The sequence below is a fragment of the Porites lutea genome, chromosome 14, assembly GCF_958299795.1.
Source record: "Porites lutea chromosome 14, jaPorLute2.1, whole genome shotgun sequence".
Classification (NCBI taxonomy): Eukaryota; Metazoa; Cnidaria; class Anthozoa; order Scleractinia; family Poritidae; genus Porites; species Porites lutea.
This window is the reverse complement of record NC_133214.1, coordinates 16,937,934-16,959,112: the sequence shown is the minus strand read 5'-3', so window position 1 is coordinate 16,959,112 and position 21,179 is coordinate 16,937,934. Positions and strand designations below refer to the sequence as shown.

The 21,179-nt window shown below is 40.6% G+C and overlaps 1 protein-coding gene and 2 pseudogenes across 1 annotated transcript; all 3 read right to left on the bottom strand.

The window, feature by feature from the left end:
* The window catches only part of LOC140924802 (uncharacterized), a 451,675-nt pseudogene that overhangs the window by 1,396 nt on the left and 429,100 nt on the right, over positions 1-21,179 (bottom strand).
* LOC140924811 (uncharacterized) overlaps positions 1-21,179 on the bottom strand; it is a 47,737-nt pseudogene that overhangs the window by 16,303 nt on the left and 10,255 nt on the right.
* On the bottom strand, positions 16,199-18,938 carry LOC140924840 (tetratricopeptide repeat protein 28-like). Its single transcript, XM_073374844.1, has 2 exons — positions 17,453-18,938; positions 16,199-16,358 (listed from the first exon to the last, which is right to left on the bottom strand). Exon 1 carries the CDS (start codon positions 18,568-18,570, stop codon positions 17,461-17,463), a length of 1,110 nt encoding a protein of 369 aa, XP_073230945.1. The 5' UTR covers positions 18,571-18,938; the 3' UTR covers positions 16,199-16,358; positions 17,453-17,460.

Genomic DNA, 21,179 nt, shown 5'->3' with positions numbered 1-21,179 from the left:
TCGGCTTTTGGGTCGTCGCTTACGTCACGTTCGACTGTAAGTTACAGTGGAACGAACTCAGACGGGGCCACCGACACTTTCAAATGTAAAAAAAAATAAAATAAAATCATGAGACTTGAAAAAAATTTTCTAGTGTTTAACCACTAAAAGAACTAACAAAGTTAGATTCCTTTGTTGTTGTGAATTTGACCTGCGACTGGCGGATTGACACCACGTGGCACCGTTTGAGTTTGTTGCTCAATAATATGGCGAAAATAATTCCTTGTTAAAATTTCGTTTCCTAAAGCACGTAATATGATCCAAGGTTTTACTATATATCGCAAAATACCTTGCTTTTTATTGGATGCCCTCAAACTCGAGCGTTACGTCGTCACCAATAAGAACAAACGGCGCCCAGTACTTCACTGCATTAAAGCGGTCAGATTCTCTCATGGATTTCATGGCTTCATTCAGAGCTTCACTGGCACTTCGACCACGGACTAGTTGTTTGTAGAAAACTTTCATGAACTCCATAGTAGCTTCATCGTCGATCGCCCACAGGGACACCAGAACAGAGCGAGCACCAGCACCCAAAAACGCCCGTGCGATGCCGACAACACCCTCAGATTTGACTTCTCCCCGAGCACTATGACAACAACTAAGTACAACAAGTCTTGCCCTAATCTTCGCCTTTAAAACATCTTTCATAGATAAGAGATAGTCCGCCCTAACTGGATTTACGGATGAACGTGTTGTGTTCGGGGCCAAGGCAATTTCTCCTGTTTCCATTTTACCATGAGCAGCAATGTGCACCAAGGCAACCGAGGAGATACGTGTCAAGACTTCATCTTTTGTTGCCTGCTTTCCAACAAGAGGTTCAGTTTGAAGTATTTCCCCAATCATCTGCACTTCCTTTTCGGCCCACTCTAACTGCCCCAGCGTCACTCCTTCATAAACTACCTCCTGTACCCACGGATCGCCGACGAGAAGGGCGCCAGTCTTACTGTGCCAATCTGCTGGACAATTTTGGATTAATCGAAGACTAGAAAGTGAAGGAACCAGACGAATTCTGAAAGTTTCACAGAGGTACTTTGATTTCAAGTCCACGAAAGCAGCATAAGGGGCCAAACACAGAGGTCCTTGTGGAACAATCACAACCTCATCGCTATGGAGCAAGTCTCTTATAGGGTCTATAACCACATTGTAAAATGTTTGTAATGACTTTGTCTGAAAATATGAAGGACAAGACTTTGGCTCACTGGATCTTTCTTCTGCTAACTTTTTATCGCTTGGGTTACTTAATGAGCGATCTTCACAGTTAACATCAGCTCTCACATCTATTTCTTTATGTGCAGTTTCCAATAGAGACTGGAAATAGGTTGTGACGGAGATATCGATCTGGCTTCTTCTAGTTTTGATTTCGTTTCCTTTCTCGTTCACCCAGAGAACTATTCCTCCCTCGCTGATAGCCATGAATGCTGTATTTGGTGGTAAGTAACTAGCAAAGTCACTTGGTCTTGCACAAAGTGTTCCTATTTCTGGGCGTAGCCCTTTAAGGCCATACTTCAACTCCAGAAGATCGTTTAAAGCTTGTGCACGTCCTTGATCAGCACTTAAAAGTGCCTCAATGACTTTACCTTCCTTAAACTGCAGCTCCCACAGCCTCAAATTAATTTGATCATACGTATTTTTAAGGCTAATCTTCCATTCGTCTTTAGATATGAGATTTCCCCTAATGTCGTCGAAGGCTAGAACACTGTGCTTATAATACTGAACGGCTTTCTGAAACTCTCCAAGACTTTCATAGGTGTTGCCAAGATAACAGTACGCTCCTCCTTCCCCTGCTTTGTCTCCCAATTCTTTCGAAACCTTGAGGTGTCGTTCAAAGTACTCTATGGCTTTCTGGAAGTCTCCAAGACTGTGATAGGCGTTGCCAAGACTACCGTACGCTCTTCCCTCCCCTGCTCTGTCTCCCACTTCTTTTGAAACTTTGAGGTGTCGTTCATTGTACTCTATGGCTTTTTGGAAATCTCCAAGATTTCTATAGGCGTTGCCAAGATTACCGTACGCTCTTCCTTCCCCTGCTCTGTCTCCCACTTCTTTCGAAATTTTGAGGTGTCGTTCACTGTACTCTATGGCTTTCTGGAAATCTCCAAGACTGTGATAGGTGTCGCCAAGATTACAGTAGGCTTTTCCTTCCCCTGCTCTTTCTCCCAATTCTTTCGAAATTTTGAGGTGTCGTTCAGGGTACTCTATGGCTTTCTGGGAATCTCCAAGACTGTCATAGGCGTTGCCAAGATTACTGTACGCTCCTCCTTCCCCTGCTCTATCTCCCACTTCTTTCGCAATTCTGAGGTATCGTTTATGGTACTCTACGGCTTTCTGGAAATTTCCAAGATTTCTATAGGCGTTGCCAAGATTACCGTACGCTCCTCCTTCCCCTGCTCTGTCTCCCACTTCTTTCGAAACTTTGAGGTGTCGTTCAAGGTACTCTATGGCTTTTTGGAAATCTCCAAGACTGTCATAGTCGTTGCCAAGATTACCGTACGCTCTTCCTTCCCCTGCTCTGTCTCCCACTTCTTTCGAAATTTTGAGGTGTCGTTCATGGTACTCTATGGCTTTCTGGAAATCTCCAAGACTGTGATAGGTGTTGCCAAGATTACAGTACGCTCCTCCTTCCCCTGCTCTGTCTCCCAATTCTTTCGAAATTTCAAGGTGTCGTTCATGGTACTCTATGGCTTTCTGGAAATCTCCAAGACTGTCATAGGCGTTGCCAAGATTACCATACGCTCCTCCTTCCCCTGCTCTATCTCCCACTTCTTTCGAAATTTTGAGGTATCGTTTAAGGTACTCTATGGCTTTCTTGAAATCTCCAAGATGTCTATAGGCGATGCCAAGATTAGTGTTCGCTTTTCCCTCTCCAGCCCTGTCTCCCACTTCTTTCGAAACTTTGAGGTGTCGTTCATGGTACTCTATGGCTTTCTGGAAATCTCCAAGACTGTCATAGGCGTTGCCAAGATTACCGTACGCTTCTCCTTCCCCTGCTCTGTCTCCCACTTCTTTCGAACCTTTGAGGTGTCGTTCATGGTACTCTATGGCTTTCTGGAAATCTCCAAGACCGTGATAGGTGATGCCAAGATTACAGTAGGCTTTTCCTTCTCCTGCCATATCTCCCAATGCTTTCGAAATTTGGAGGTGTCGTTCATGGTACTCTATGGCTTTCTGAAAATCTCCAAGACTGCGATGTGCGTTGCCAAGATTACCGTACGCTCCTCCTTCCCCTGCTCTGCGTTTCAATTCTTTCGAAATTTTGAGGTCTCGTTCATGGTACTCTATGGCTTTCTGGACATCTCCAAGACTGTAATAAGCGTTGCCAAGGTTACCGTACGCTCCTCCTTCCCCTGCTCTGTCACCCATTTCTTTCGAAATTTTGAGGCATCGTTCATGGTACTCTATGGCTTTCTGGAAATCTCCAAGTCTCTTATAGGCGTTACCAAGATTACCGTACGCTCTTCCTTCCCCCGCTCTGTCTCCCACTTCTTTCGAAATTTTGAGGTCTCGTTCATGATACTCTATGGCTTTCTGGAAATCTCCAAGACCGTGATAGCCGCTGGCAAGATTACCGTACGCTTTTCCTTGTCCTGCCCTGTCTCCTAGTTCTTTCGAAACTTTGAGGTCTCTTTGATGGTAGTCTATGGCTTTCTGAAAATCTCCAAGTTTTTGATAGGAGACGCCAAGATTACCGTACGTTTTTCCTTCCCCTGCTCTGTCTCCCACTTCTTTCAAAACTTTGAGGCATCGTTCATGGTACTCAATGGTTTTCTGGAAATCTTCAAGACTGCCATAGGCGTTGCCAAGATTGCCGTACGCTCTTCCTTCTCCTGCCCTGTCTCCCACTTCTTTCGAAATTTTGAGGTCTCGTTCATGGTACTCTATGGCTTTCTGGACATCTCCAAGACTGTAATAAGCGTTGCCAAGGTTACCGTACGCTCCTCCTTCCCCTGCTCTGTCACCCATTTCTTTCGAAATTTTGAGGCATCGTTCATGGTACTCTATGGCTTTCTGGAAATCTCCAAGTCTCTTATAGGCGTTACCAAGATTACCGTACGCTCTTCCTTCCCCCGCTCTGTCTCCCACTTCTTTCGAAATTTTGAGGTCTCGTTCAAAATACTCTATGGCTTTCTGGAAATCTCCAAGACCGTGATAGGCGTTGCCAAGATTACAGTACGCTCTTCCCTCTCCTGCCCTGTCTCCTAGTTCTTTCGAAATTTTGAGGTCTCGGTCTTGGTAGTCTATGGCTTTCTGGAAATCTCCTAGATTTCTGTAGGCGACGCCAAGATTACAGTACGCTCTTCCTTCTCCTGCCCTGTCTCCCACTTCTTTCGAAATTTTGAGGTATCGTTCATGGTACTCTATGGCTTTCCGGAAATCTCCAAGGCTGTAATAGGCGATGCCTAGGGCGTGCTGGAAATCTTTGAAGTTGACATAGGCGTCGCCAATATTACCATCAATAGGTGTGGTTGTCATTTTTTTACTGGCTTTGCTATTTCAGCTCGTCTGACAAAGGGTATACATATTGTGGTTTCTTTTTTCTTCCGATACCATTTGTCTTTATGTACTATAACGAAGAGGATCTGAAAAGTACAATTAAAAGCTAGAGTAAAAGCTTATTTATTAATCCCTTTACTATTTGTTTTTGTCTATCACAGTCGCATTAGTCTTCTACAGAGCCGTTTTTAGAGTCGTCACGCAATGTTCCTCCCCACTAACGGCTGCTGAAACCCGAACTACATTCCTTTCTTGTGATTAGCCAATTATAATTCAGCTCCCATTTTCTGGAAGGTGTTCGCGCCACGTTTGCGGTACTGTTACTTCTCCAATTACAGCTTTGCTTTTATCGGTGCCCCATGTGTGAATGACAGAATAATCAAAATCGTTGCGTGAAAACAAGCAATGAACTACAGTAGTGTTGTCGTAGTTGAGTCGTATTCAAAATTTAGGAGATAAGCAGCAGCAGCAAGCAAGTCGAGCAAATTGCGATGCACAACATGGATTTGCTCATAAAGTTGCCAGGTATAGTTTCGGGAAATCGCTCATCGATAATTTATAAGGTTGCTTTTTGAATCAGTACCCTTGAGAGTTTAGTCTTCACAGGAACACAATAAGCACATCCGGCACATTAAATTCTTTATTACATACAGTACATATGCACGTTAAATGAAGAACCAACCGATCCTGGTAAAAGTCTTCTAGGCCTATAAAACCTTCTTTTCACTTGGAACTTTCTTGACCGCTTAAAACAAACTTTTTGGCAAATTTACCTTTTCGTCTCTTGAAAACACAGAGCCCGACTAAATTCAGCGACGATTGATTGATTTGTCAAAAACTGAGAAGCGTGCTCTCTTCCTAGCGCCCTGCGGCTCACGTATTGTCAAATTTCTTATACATGATTGGCTTGTTCGTTAGACCACAAACACAAAGGGAAAGGAATGTAGTTCGGTTTTCAGCTGCCGTTTGTGGGGAGGAGCGTTGCGTGACGACTCTAAAAACGGCTGTGTAGCAGACTACAGTCGCATTTGATTTGCCTCAAAAAGGAATCCTTCTACGTGTTTTTCATCGTTGTAAAATATGACTTGATAGACTGGAACTGCCGCCCGGTTAGCTTAATGGGATAAGCGACGGTCTGCTAAGCGACTAGACCGTAGGTTTAAACCCCGGCCCGACCAACACTTAGGTTCTTTTAATAACTGAGGAGAAAGTGTAATAACATCTGCAAAAGGTTAGACTTTCTATTCTTCTCGGATAAGGGCGATAAACTGTAGGCCCCGTCTCACAAGCCCTTGCACGTGTAATAAATCTGTGGGACGTTAAAGAACCCACACACTCTTCGTAAAGTGTAGGGCACGTAGTGCCCGGTGTAGTGGTCTATCTCACTTTCACACTCATGTATGGGGGCATCATTACTCATTCCTTCATTACTTGTAAACTGCATCTTAAGCAGTCTGGCAAAAACCCCCAACTAGTGTTGTAAATTATCCCTGAAAAGCCCTGAGGGGAGTGGATAATAATATATTTACAATTTACAGTTTACTGGGGTCTTCTCTAAAAAAGGAAAATATTAACATTCGTTTTAGTGATAATGACCGAAATTATAAAAAAAGAAAAAGAAAAGAAACAGATTTACCATTGTTGACCCCGCAGGGATTTCGCCCAGAAGGTGAAATCCCGAGGAGGCACTCTAGTAACTCGCGCGTATATTAAGGAAAGTACTTACAGTTGAAATATACAGTCAGTATGCCAGAAAAAAATCTCGATTTGCTTGAACAAGGGCCGCGAGGAATCGGTAGGTAATGATGACGTTTCTATTGTTTGCTCCCGCAAGTACGTAAAGACAGAAAATCCCGAAGGGACCGCTCAGGTAGATTTTGTGACATTTATAGCGACAGTCATTCTTCGATACTCTTTTGCGTTACGGTGTTATCAGTGACATTCTATGGAGCAGTTGTTTTAAAAGTTCTGGACCAAAATACACTCGTTAAGCGCAAGTGAAGTTATAAGGAGCGTATAACTGTGTATATATAAACACTTGGAGAGTTTGCCAAACACGTGTTCCCAAATCTTTGATTGGAAATCTTGCCAGACACTCTTTCTCTTTCTTTGACCGGAATAAGAATCAGCCCCAAACCAGCAAGACGAGTGAACAACGGCTAGTTTATCACTAGCAGAACGATGGGCGATTACAGAAATTCGTCGACAATCAAATTCTGTGCTGACTTATTCCGTGCTCACAGATGTCTTTCCGCTAGAAAGTTTAAATTAAGACTAGAATGCGCGAGCGTGAATTGATCAAACGTCCTTTTAATTTCTAAGGCTTACTTTCCGGCAAATAAAATGAACTGAATGTAAAAAGTGAAAGAGAAATATGGAAAAATTCAACTTCTAATTAAATCTTTTCTTATGGTTTAGAATAAACTAATCTCAAAACTGAGAATGTTTTGATCAAAGCTGTGTAAATCAAACTGAAACTGTGCATGGAACCTTGCTTTTCCTGTATTTATCTCACCTATTGTATGGAATATGTGTAAAAATCTTCATTATGAATCGGTATATTTCAAAGAGCTACTCAGCGAGCAAGAATACTGTAATCGACAATAAACAGAGCGGGGGCAGCTGTAGTGTCAACTATACCCTGGGTACAAGAGGTTTTTCTCGCGTGCGGCGGGAATTTTCGGTGTTGGCCGAAGGCCGACACGTCTTCGGCACATTGCACATTCAGCTACCTTCTACTGAAACAACTGACGCTGTTTCCAACAAACTACAAACCGGACCGGCGGAAACATTTCAGAAAACTAAAATTTCGGAAATTGAACTTATTTCTAAGGGGTAACCGAATACAAGTGCTTAGCAATTGAAAAGGAAATCTATTTCTCTACCACCAAAACACTGAGATAGTAGTCTTCGTAAGGGACGGACCATTAGAAAAGTGATGGGGGGGGGGGGGGGGGTGGGGAATTTTCAGCTTGCACGAATTTTTTTTTTTTGCTCACTGCTTGTGCAGAAATTTTTTTTTCAGGTGAACCCCTCTGCACGAATTTTTTTTTCAGACAAATATTGCTTTTTTTTGAACAGTGAAATCTTGATTCATTATCTATGTTTTTTATAAATTATTCTACACTCACAACATATCAAAGGATACAGGCCACTTTAATGCAAAATCTTTTCGAAAATGTACACACAGTGAGAGAGGAGGAATTCACTTGGAGTGGACGGCTTCTCTGTGCATTTTTATTGTAAAAAAGGGGGTCGGTAGGCAACACAAACCTTTACCCAGGGCCCGCGGAGCGGATTTTCAAGTGGGGGGGCTAATGCGAACGCGTTAGCGTGAGCCAAGGAGGGGGGTCCGGGGGCATGCTCCCCCGGGAAAATTTGAAATTGAAGTCTTCCGAAATGGCTAGAAATGGATCTAAAACTGCCAAAAGTGAAGTTAATTTTTAATTCTCATAAAACAACGAGTATGCTCTGGAGGAAAACGTTTTGACTGATCAAATGTGATTTTTTCCGCTTATTTCACACTGAGAGGTCGTGACACGCATATTGATTTTCTGCGGTCATTGTGCCTGGTAATATTGTTGATTTCTGAAACTCAGACTTTCTGAAAAAAAATTCAGACTTTCTGAAAAAGTCACAATTGGACCTTCCTTCTGCATGAATTTTTTTTCTTTACCTTCTTCTCTGCATGAATTTTTTTTCTTGGCATTTTCCCTTGCATGAATTTTTTTTTGGTTTTTTCCCCACTCACCACATCACTTTTCTAATGGTCCGTCCCTAAAGTGGTTATAGGTTTGTGTGCAACGTATTGTAGTATACCCGGAGTAGCAAATCGATAAAAATCGAATCGGTAAATCTGATTTGATTGATATCGATTGTATAGATCAATCGGTAGAAATCTATGACACACTCGTTTCTTTGTCTATTTTCCTGGTTTTTTCCGATTTCATCGATTTATATCGGAAGATATATCTGTTCATCCAAAAATGAAAACTAATTTCATGCAAACAGTAAATTTGTTGACAACTGAGTTGCAATTGAGAGTCAAAGGATCAAACAATTATCAGTTTTTAAAAAAATATTTTTAAAAAAATCAGAAAAATCTGTTCTTTTCTTCAAAACCAGGTTTAAAATCTTTTTAGGTATCCAGGTTTTCATGATTTAGACCTGCCGCACTTTCACAATAACGTCGGTGTAGTTCCGGGTGTAGTTAGATCCCGGAGTAGCCAATGGATAAAGATCGAAAACTATAAAAATCGTCTGCAATCGAGTGATTTTTATCGATTTATAACGGAAACGGTGAGAATCTATCTGGGGAAACTCTGAATGAATTTCAGACATCCCTTCAACTCGCGGGAATGTCTGAAATTCAGGCTAGGAAATCTTTACTAAGGTTGTATTTCTCGTGATACTTGCCTGCGAGAACTGAATGTAATTATAAAACCGAACCGTTTTTGTTATTATGTACAAAACGAAGAGTTTTAGGGGGAAACTTTTGTGTGCAACAGTTTCTACATTTCTCTTTTTCATGTTGTTGATCATTGTTACTCGTCGATGCTAAAACGTATGCCAAACAACAACAATGGCGGACTTCCGTTATATATCTTTAAAATCATGAAAAATCGATAATATCTATTTGACGCAGCAATTAAGTTTATCGATTTTCACCGATTCCCGTTATCAATCGATAAAAATCACTTGATTGCTACCGATTTTTATTGATTGACTACTCCGAGAGTATACCACACATGTGAGTATATAGAGTTTCTTTGTGTCACTAGGGCAGGCCTATGACTAGCACTGTGCAATTTGTCTTGCAAAATTGTGAAAAACTGCAGAATTATAGGTTTAAATAGGGAAAAAAAGAACAAATTCTGTCCCAGGTCTGTATGATAAAAAACAGCGCCTCATAGTACTGTTTACCTCAGAAGTGATGAAAAAAGGAATATTTAAAAGGCTGGTTTACACGCCACCAGATTTGTCGCCAAGATTTACTTGTAAAGTAAACTTGTCGAACACAAAAGATCCAGCCTGATTTTTTTTTATTTTGGCCTCTCTTTTAGACAGAGGAATGCAACGTGTAAGTTGGCTGCCACCGAGGACTATTTGATAATTATATTTCGGGGCTGTCCAATTCTTTCCAACGGAGTGGTTGCAGAGACTATGAATTAACCTTATAAAATTAAGGTGGTGGGCGACTGGGTTATTTTGTTTGGGAAGAATTTGTTTTCCAGGCCTAATCTACTGTGATCGAACATGATTGCTATTTTTGGGTGTACATATAAGGCTATTAACTCGGTGTAAAATTTGTTTCACTCTTAAACTGTCAAATTATTTTTCTCTAAAATCACTTAGCCTTTGCCTCAAAAGTCGTATGAATGTGCCCTAAAGTTAACCGATTTGTGGATTAGAAGTTTATGGTTTGATTCAAATTATAATTATGAATTTATGAACGGGAGCTTCGCTTTTAACCCTGGCTAAATCCATTGCGTACCTCTGTTCTAAATTCCCGAGTAATCTTGATAGTTCGCAAGAGGGTACAGCAGACGGTCCTTGATTCGTGACGAAGAAAGGGTCTACGAGGAAATAATAGATGTAGATTAAGAACCAAATGCATCTCTCAGGTAAATTCTAGTGTAACTTGAGCTAATACAATGCCTACCTTGGTTATAAATTGCCGAGTCGTTTTTATATGTAGTATAGCTCGCTTGATTTGTCACGACAAAATAGTCTACGAAGAAATCATATTTTGCAAAACAAGTTTATGTATAAAGTCAATTGAACATTCCTTCACAAAAAACAGGGCCTGCACAAAACTAACCTGGGCGACAATCAAACCTTTTACCAAGTGAATATTGAATCTTGTATGAGGGATTTTTCCCTTCATTTAGCTTTCAGTTTCAATTTCATGAACTTACGTCAACGAAATTGACGTAAAATGAGGTGTGACATTAAATCTTATATACAGTTATCAACATTTCTCTGAACAAAATGACAAAGAGCTCTAAAAAAGATCTTACAACAGGTTCTGTAGACTGATGGAACCTTCCGCAGATGAAGTTGGTCGGATGCTTCGTGCTTTTTCTCCGAAACTTGCTGGAAAAATATGCCTTGTGGACGGTCTTGTGATTGACCTTCTGACGAGGCTCACATTATATTAAGTATATTCGATATAGATCGTTTTCACTGTCACGCAACAAAAAAATAAATTGGAAACCGTCCAGTGGAAGAAGCCAAGAAAATGAAATGTTATAAAAGACTAGTATATAAGCAATTTGTCCAAGTCTCAGGTCTTTGTGGCCCACAAAGACCTGAGTTTATTTGCCGAAACATTTCACGCACCTTTGTAGAGCTTTGTATGCATGAAGACGTGCGCATAAACATATCTTCTAATACCGTATTTATTGGATTAACCGCCCTGGGCGCTTATTAAATTTTTGGACCTTGAGAATGGGGGTTTATTCAAGGTGGGCGCTTATTAGAGGCTGGGCGCTTATTAAATTTTCACCATTTTCAACAAGTGTAGTATGTATATTTTGCAAGAAAACAGTAAGTGGTAATAACAAAACGCGAAGATGTAACAAAGCAAGCCGTTTCTGCAAAACGCTCTGAAGAAAACTACGTATTCGGGGAAGTCTCAAATTAGTACTTATTCCTTTTTTGGGTGGTAGTGGGAAGGGAGTGGGCGCTTATTTGAGTTTGAGTGAGAGTGGGAGGGAGGTGGGGTGGGGTGGGTGTGGGCGTGGAGACCGGCCTTCCCCCGCTTATCTCAAGGTCTGGATGACCGCACCCCACCCTCTCCCCCTTATCTGAAGGTCTGGATCCGCCACTGTATAACTAGAGTGGTTTTCAAGTTAGGATCGAAAGTAAATTGCGTTTGCTTTGGTTTGGCTACGCCGCACGGTGATTGGTTACACTCTTTTTTTTTATAAGAATATATTTTATAAGAATATCGAGGCTGAAATTTGCGAAATTTCAAGAATATTTTAAGAAAAAAGCCGAGGCTGAGATTTTGAAAAGGATAGATATAATTTTGGCTGCCTTTGTCATTCCACTAAACCATGCACACATTTCTCATGTACAGACAACCCTTGCTGGTTAACAAAGAGTTTACTGCAGTGATTACACTTAATTGTCCTTGACATAGTTGAAACAAAATCGGGTACTTTCGTTTCCATCACGCTATGTCTGTGCGAAATGCTTTTTTTAAAGCCAAAACGGCCAAGTGTCGTTTGACGTGACATCTTGACCTCGCTAACTGCAACGAAAAGCGATGGAGCACGTGCACAATTCTAAAACGGAAATGTCATAAGCTATAATTTAAGAATAATACAAGAATATTTTCAGCCTAAAATCGGCAGAAAAATAAGAATATTGAGCCTGGGCCGGAAAAACAACATTGTTATAGAAAAAAGAGTGTATTTGACAAAACACGGGCCACTTTTTCAGCAAAAGAGAAGCAAAACCAAAACAAATCGCGACTTGTAAGCGCATGCTCTCGCGCTTTGTGCAAGCATGGTACATGTAATTGCTTCCAATTCTGGCTGGTTCATGTCGCTATTTGCTGCTGTTGTGATTGGTCATAGCAGTTACTTTGGTTTTGGTTTCAGTTACAAAACTCACTTGACCAATCTTTGATACAAATTATTTGATTGCTATTAGTTGTCCACATTATGGAACACATGCAATGTTTCTTCTCCGCAGAGGCCCAAAACACTCATTTCTCTTACAAAGGAAAACGTGTCGCTGCAGCTCTTTCAAAGTGCAAGCGGCTTCATTTTGCAAAAAGGAAGGATATCATTTCTGTATACTGACAAGTGCAATAAAAATAGTATACTCGCCATGTGTCACTTGACCGAAAATAGCAAGGAATTTTGGCATCGTCTTGCTCTCCCTCTTGCTCTTAGCGTTTGACTCAGAGACAGTGTAATAACAATAATACTCATGTCTCAATTTATGATTAAAACCTAAAATACAAATTAACACTGGATAAATTACGCCTACTACATTTCGTACGCTTGCTACACTTGTGTACTGCATTTGCTGCCGGCTTGCTACGTACTGCACTCGGTTATATGCTTTCTTTTTTTAATTTATACTTGAACAACTGGAGGTTGTTGGGCTCATAGTCATAGGCGTACGGACCGGGGGGGTGAGGGGGGCTGCAGCCCCCCCAAATTTTGGGCAACTCAGATTTTTTGGGCAGCGAGAGAAAATTTGGGCAAAGCCTGTTTTTAAAGACGTCCCCATGTTTATTTAATTATTTTGAAGACCTGAATATTAACCTGAAGTCAGCGTAATAATACAGTTACATTCACACGAGTTATTTTCATATTTATTTTTTTGTTATTGCTGGGCACCGTGCTGCACTGCACTAGCTGGAATGGGCTATCCAGTCATGAATTGATTAGAATAAACTTTTGCATAACTTTCTAGAATCATCTCTACTTGAAGAACTGGGTAGGTCTGAAAACGGAGGAATGGCTGACTAATTCTCAGTTTGAATTACAAGAAGAATCTTAATTCTTTTAAAAAATCTATCGAGTGGTTTAAAATTATTCGCTAATTTGTTAAAGTAGACCGAAATGTTTACAAAACCGCTAACAAGAGCGCCGCGATACATACTAATCAAATCCTTCTTTTTAGCAATCGGGCAGAGCTATCTCCCCGATCTTTCACACACGTTTTTAAAAAGATTAAAACTACTATGAGGTGAAATTGCATGTCAAAAGCGCTTCGTTTTCTACAGATAGCAGCCAAACCTCACAATTTTCCTTTTCTTACCGTATTTCTAACGGTAAAGACTTCATCCCTAACTATCTCAGTAAAGCTCTTATAGATTTTGCTTAAACTTTGCAAACATCGTGAAGACCGTATTGGCGAAAAAAGCTCCTGTGAACGATTTTGTAAGGTTCCTAGTGCCGAGAATTTTTAATTTTGCTGAAGTAAAATAGGTAATGGCGCGATTTGGATGCTATGACAACTCCAATGTCATTGCAACCCTGATCATGACAAATTTTCATCTACTGTGGTGGCAATTTTTCCTAATGTTTGTTTATGGCGACGTAGTTTATGCTCAAACTTGGCATTGACCCTGAAAAGCTGTATCGAGCCACCTTTATACGCCAGTGCGGCCTATGTTGCTGCAATATGGCCCTCGTTTCTTTTCAACTCTTTTGTAAAAATTTGGGACACTTGCGAGAATTTTTTGGGGCAAATGGTTTACCGCCCCCCCGGCAAAAAATTTCCCGTACGCCTATGCTGCTCATGGTATTAAATGCAAATGCGTCGAGTTGACAACCATAAAACTTAGCTTCAGAAAAATAATAATGATGATGAAAAAATACATAAATTAGTTAAATGAACAAATAAGTAAATAAACAAGTAAAAGGTTTTTAATGACTGTATTTACCCATAAAGACTTAAAAACTGGATTATACCTTTTGCCTGATAAACAACTTAAATTTTTTGACTCTCGGTACAATATAAATAACAATCACAGGTATCGAAAGTGATATTTCGAACTTGCGACACAAAATTTTTAATGGTAGAAGCATTTTTTAAATCATCGTGCAGGGAGTTCCAGATGTTTGGTCCATGTTACCTAAAAGTGTGAAGTCCATACTTAGAAGTATTTCGGTAGAGACAGTGTCATCTTCCCGCCTAAATTTTATGTATTTCCGAGCTCGGCGACAAAGCCCCTTATTATTAGTTCAGCGGTTATTTTTTTATTTATCCGGGCACTTTGTTTCCTTCGCTACGAACCACGTGTGATATTTGAGTCTTCGTGTTTACCGAGATTTTTACCGATAATTCTAGTCTGTTTTCTGCTGTGGACATTATAACCCCCTCGTCATTTTTATAATTTGTTTGTGTACAATCTTTCTTGACCTATCCCTAGCTGATACCATTTTTGTCCTCGAAACCCGTGCCGCAGCGGAGTACGTGTACAACTTGATTCAAACTACATGGGATGAAAAGGTAAATTGCTGTTTCGGAAGATTTTCAAAGGGTTTAAAACTGGATTTAGAAGCCAGGACAATGATATGAGGTAGGTCCAGGGTGATTAATTATGCTGGTAACAAAAAATTAAGGTGATTTAGATATTGCGACGGAATTTATCAACCTGCAAATGGGGAGCAGTCTTCAATTGTCTCCGACCTTCCAATAATTATAATGTTTAATTAAACTGGAAAAACAAAAATCTTAATATCTCTTCAAAAATGCTTGAAACCAGACCGAGAAACTCTCAAATTGCAACATATACAATAAAAAACTAAGAAATTTCATTTTCATTTCAAATTCTGTGTTAATTGTGGCAATAAAGTAGCAATGTTTGTAACATATTCATACTAAGTCTTAACTTTTGCCTTTCTCATCATTATGTACAACGTGGACTACGTTTGCTGCAATTGCTACGCTTGCTACACTTGCTACGTTTGCTTTGCTTGCTACACTTACTACGTTAGCAAAGTTTGCTTGCTTGACTTGCTACCGGTACTTGCCACACTTGTTACTCTTGCTACGCTTTCTTCGATTGCTATACGTATTGTCTGTCACGATGTATAATTAAAAGTCATGAGGACTTAAATCAAACTTGGAAATTTTGTTTTCTACAAAACAGAGATCGACGTAATCTTTAATTTGTTTTGACCAGGCACCAAACAATTACAGAGTTTTTAAATTTCCCTAGTTGTCTTTCTATTTTTTTCCTGCTTTACTCCTTGTATGTAAAAGGTGTCGAGAAGAGAAATCAGAAAACTTGATGGTAAAAACAACGCCCTTGGGAACGCGGATAAGCCTGGGCTATGAAAAATAAATACTACGCTTATCAAAAAGACGAGTAAATGTAAAACTACATTTATAAGTGATTTGACCTAGTGAACAGGGAATTTGACTTCAGTATTAGAATGGAGACCAGTCTAGACACTAATAAACTTAAACCAATTTGTCAAAAGAAATTTAAAACTACAGCTGTGTAAATAATATAACAGTAAAGAGCTACAATGAAACCTCTATTAAGCGGACACTTTCGGGACCTTCCCAAGTGTCCGCTTAATAGAGGGTGTAAAAATTGCGCAATCCCGGTGCGCAGTGTTTGTTAACGATCAACATTAAACGGTTACTCAGTACTGTGGTAAAGTTGCATGTTGTTAAAGAAGCTATCCAGAGTTCAAGTTCATTACCTTTCATTACCAACTTTAATTTGTTTGTAAATGCAAAAACATTAACTGACTTCAGTCCCTATTTCAAGAACGTAATCCAATACTATACTAATGTCAATTCATTCCTGTGTCCGCTTAATAGAGGTTTTTAACAATAGAAATTAGCCAAATACACCTTATTTTAGTGTCCGCGTCCGCTTAATAGAGGTTTCCGCTGAAAAGGAGTTCGTTATAAAGGGAAATATAAGGCGTTAATTTCGGGACCTGGCTTAGTGTCCGTTTCATAGAGGGTGTCCGCTTAATTGGGGGTCCGCTTAATAGAGGTTTTACTGTATATTAAATTGCTACTCTAAAGTGTCTCTGTCCCATGTGGTATCAATGAAAATAGCCGAAATTTACCATTGATTTCTGATATTTTCGAGGTGACTATAAAACAAGTTTTAAGTGCACTCGACTGGTCGCAAAATATTAAGCTACGAAACGTACACTGTAATTTTCAGACTACGTAAAGCTTCAACTTATTTATTAACAGCATATAATGTTCTCTTCTGAATAAAGTGTTCCTTTTCTTGGGAGGAACGCTCCACCTCGTAATTGTGACACAAATTAGAAACCGACTTCAACTTCAGATAGCTAGGAACTGCTTCACTGCATTCTTCATAATACCTATACAACAACAACAACAGCAAAAAGTAACGTTAGCAAGTTAACAAAAGAAAAGGATAGTCATTTCATCTGGCGAAGCATAACATTTTGACAACTAACTTCTAAGAGTGCGCTTGATTGATCGTATTCCACCTCTTCTATACTGCAATTTTGAACGATTTAAAATATATATAGATCAGAATACTTTATTTCAAGCAGTTTTGTAGATATTGCAATACCCATGAAAGACAAAACAAGTGATTTCTACCGAGTTTATTCCGTTTATTTTTATTTGAGAGGCAGAATACCGTGAATCGAACACGCACTGAATCTATTAGAGCAAAGGGTCACATTTAAACTGGTGACTTCAACCAATGATTAGACTTATTGTTGATTTAAAGAAACTTGCAAACCATAAATCCTCTATTAAGCCCCCCTCTCTAATAAGCTCCCCTTTTCAGAGAAAGAAAGTTATTAAGCCCCCTCTCTCTTTCCAGCCCCCTCTCCCTTTTCTTAAATAATAGACGTATGATAGATGTATTAATAATTATCACGACTGTAACGCTTCATGGGGACTTATCATCCGGTATGGTTTATTCACGAGTGGGAAGTTCGGATTTGATTTTGATCTTCAGACTTCATGTGCCTGAGCTTTTTCAGTTCGCGCTCTAGTTCTTTATAAAGATTGAAATGATACCACAATCTTCGCTTAATAGAGAGGCTTAATAGAGGATTTACCATATCTGGAGACTTTCCTAAACGACCACCTTCCGTAAGCGACCGGAAATTTGATCTTCGGATTTTGGGTCGTCGCTTACGTCACGTTCGACTGTAAGTTACAGTGGAACGAAATCAGACGGGGCCACTGACACTTTGAAATGTAAAAAAAAAAATCATGACACGTGAAATAAATTTTCTATCGCTTAACCACCAAAAGAACTACCAGAGTCGGACTCCTTTGTTGTTGTGAATTTGACTTGTGACTGGCAGATTGACGCTACGTGACACCGTTTGAGTTTGTTGTTCAATAATATGGCAAAAATAATTCCTTGTGAAAATTTCGTTTCCTAAAGCACGTAATATGATCCACGGTTTTAATATATATCCCAAAATACCTTGCTATTTATTGGATGCCCTCAAACTCGAGCGTTACGTCATCACCAATGAGAACAAACGGCGCCCAGTACTTCACTGCTTTAAAGCGGTCAGATTCTCTCATGGATTTCATGGCTTCATTCAGAGCTTCACTGGCACTTCGACCATGGACTAGTTGTTTGTAGAAAACTTTCATGAACTCCATAGTAGCTTCGTCGTCGATCGCCCACAGGGACACCAGAACAGAGCGAGCACCAGCACCCAAAAACGCCCGTGCGATGCCGACAACGCCCTCAGATTTGACTTCTCCCCAAGCACTATGACAACAACTAAGTACAACAAGTCTTGCCCTAATCTTCGCCTCTAAAACATCTTTCATAGATAAGAGATAGTCCTCCCTGGCTGGATTTACGGATGGACGTGTTGTGTTTGGGGCCAAGGCAATTTCTCCCGTTTCCATTTTACCGTGAGCAGCAATGTGCACCAAAGCAACCGAGGAGATACGTGCTAAAACTTCATCTTTTGTTGCCTGCTTTCCAACGAGAGGTTCAGTTTGAAGTATTTCCCCAATCATCTGCACTTCCTTTTCGGCCCACTTTAACTGCCCCAGCGTCATTCCTTCATAAACTACCTCCTGTACCCACGGATCGCCGACCAGAAGGGCGCCAGTCTTACTGTGCCAATCTGCTGGACAATTTTGGATTAATCGAAGACTAGAAAGTGAAGGAACCAGACGTATTCTGAAAGTTTCACAGAGGTACTTTGATTTCAAGTCTATGAAAGCAGCATAAGGGGCCAAACACACAGGTCCTTGTGGAACAATGACAACCTCATCGCTATGGAGGAAGTCTCTTATAGGGTCTATAACCACATTGTAAAATATTTGTAATGACTTTGTCTGAAAATTTGAAGGACAAGGCTCATTGGATCTTTCTTGTTCGAACTTCCTATCGCTTGGGTTACTTAATGAGCGATCTTCACAGTTAACATCCGCTCTCACACCTATTTCTTTATGTGTAGTTTCCAAAAGAGACTGAAAATAGGTTGTGACGGGAATATCGATCTGGCTTCTTCTAGTTTGGATTTCTTTTCCTTTCTCGTTCACCCAGAGAACTATCCCCCCCTCGCAGATACCCATGAATGCTGTATTTGGTGGTAAGTAACTAGCAAAGTCACTTGGTCTTGCACAAAGTGTTCCTATTTCTGGGCGTAGCCCTTTAAGGCCATACTTCAACTCCAGAAGATCGTTTAAAGCTTGTGCACGTCCCTGATCAGCAGTTAAAAGTGCCTCAGTGACTTTACCTTCCTTAAATTGCAGCTCCCACAGCCTCAAATTAATATGATCATACGTATTTTTAAGGCTAATCTTCCATTCGTCTTTAGATATGAGATTTCCCCTAATGTGGTCGAAGGCTAGAACACTGTTCTTATAATACTGAACGGCTTTCTGAAACTCTCCAAGACTTTTATAGGCTTTGCCAAGATTACCGTAAGCTTGTCCTTCTCCTACCCTGTCTCCCACTTCTTTCGAAATTTTGAGGTGTTGTTCATAGTATTCTATGGCTTTCTGGAAATCTCCAGCACTGCCATAGGCATTGCCAAGATTACAGTACGCTCCTCCTTCCGCTACTCTGTCTCCCACTTCTTTCGAAATTTTGAGGTTTCGTTCAAGGTACGCTATGATGGTTTTCTGGAAATGTCCAAGACCGTGATAGGCGATGGCAAGATTACCGTACGCTCCTCCTTCCCCTGCTCTGTCTCCCACTTCTTTCGAAATTTTGAGGTGTCGTTCATGGTACTCTATGGCTTTCTGGAAATCTCCAAGATTGAGATAGGCGCCGCCAAGATGACCGTACGCTGTTCCTTGTCCTGCCCTGTCTCCCACTTCTTTCGAAATTTTGAGGTGTCGTTTATGGTACTCCATGGCTTTCTGGAAATCTCCAAGACCCTGATATACTTTGCCAAGATTAGCGTACGCTATTCCCATCCCTGCTCTGTTTCCCACTTCGTTCGAAATTTTGAGGTGTCGTTCATGATACTCTACGGCTTTCTGGAAATCTCCAAGGCTGTCATAGGCGTTGCCAAGACTACTGTACGCTTTTCCTTCTCCTGCCCTGTCTCCCACTTCTTTCGAAATTTTGAGGTGTCGTTCATGGTTCTCTATGGCTTTCTGGAAATCTCCAAGACTCTGATACGCGTTGCCAAGACCACCGTACGCTCCTCCTTCCCTTGCTCTGTCTCCCACTTCTTTCGAAATTTTGAGGTATCGTTCATGGTACTCTAAGGTTTTCTGGAAATCTCCAAGACTGTGATAGGCGACGCCAAGATTACAGTACGCTCCTCCTTCCCCTGCTCTGTCTCCCACTTCTTTCGAAATTTTGAGGTATCGTTTTTGGTACTCTATGGCTTTCCGGAAATCTCCAAGACTGTGATAGTCGATGCCAAGATTACAGTACGCTTCTCCTTCCCCTCCTCTGTCTCCCACTTCTTTCGAAATTTTGAGGTGTCGTTCATGGTACTCTATGGCTTTCTGGAAATCTTCAAGACTGTCATAGGCGCTGCCAAGATTACCGTACGCTTTTCCTTCCCCTCTTCTGTCTCCCACTTCTTTCGAAATTTTGAGGTGTCGTTCATGGTACTCTATGGCTTTCTGGAAATCTCCAAGACTGTCATAGGCGCAGCCAAGATTACCGTACGCTTTTCCTTCCCCTGCTCTGTATCCCACTTCTTTCGAAATTTTGAGGTGTCGTTCATGGTACTCTATGGCTTTCTGTAAATCTCCAAGACTGTCATAGGCGACGCCAAGATTACAGTACGCTCTTCCTTGTCCTTCCCTGTCTCCCTTTTCTGTCGAAATTTTGAGGTATCGTTGATGGTACTCTATGGCTTTCCGGAAATCTCCAAGACTGTAATAGGCGATGCCTAGGGCGAGCTGTAAATCTTTAAAGGTGACATAGGCGTCGCCAATATTTTCATCAATAGGTTTTGTTGTCATATTTTTTTTTGCTGGCTTTGCTATTTCAGCTCGTCTGACAAAGGGTATACATATTACGGTTTCTTTTTTCTTCTGATACCCTTTGTCTTTATGTACTATAACGAAGAGGATCTGAAAAGTACAATTAAAAGCTATAGTAAAAGCTTATTTATTAGCTCCTTTACTATTGGTTTTTGTCTATCACAGTCTCATTCGGATTTGCCTTTTTCATCGTTGTATAATACCACTTGATGGACTGGAAACCGCCGCCCGGTTAGCTCAATGGGATAAGCGCCGGTCTGCTGAGCGACTAGGCCGTAGGTTCAAACCCCGGCCTGACCAACACTCAGGGTCTTTAAATAATTGAGAAGAAAGTGTAATAACATCTGCAAAAGGTTAGACTTTCATGTCTTCTCGGATAAGGACAATAAACTGTAGGCTCCGTCTCATAAGCCCTTGCACGTGTAATAAATCTGTGGGACGTTAAAGAACCCACACACTCTTCGTAAAGTGTAGGGCACGTAGTGCCCAGTGCAGTGGTCTATCTCACTTTCACACTCATGTATGTAAACTGCACCTAAGCAGTCTGGCAAAGTACCCCAACCAGTGTTGTAAATTATCCCTGAAAAGCCCTGAGAGGAGTAGATAATAAGATATTTACAATTTACAGTTTACTGGGGTCTTCTCTAAAAAAAGGAAGATATTAACATTTGTTTTAGTGATAATGATCAAAATTAAAAAAAAGAAAGAAACAGATTTACCATTGTTTAAAC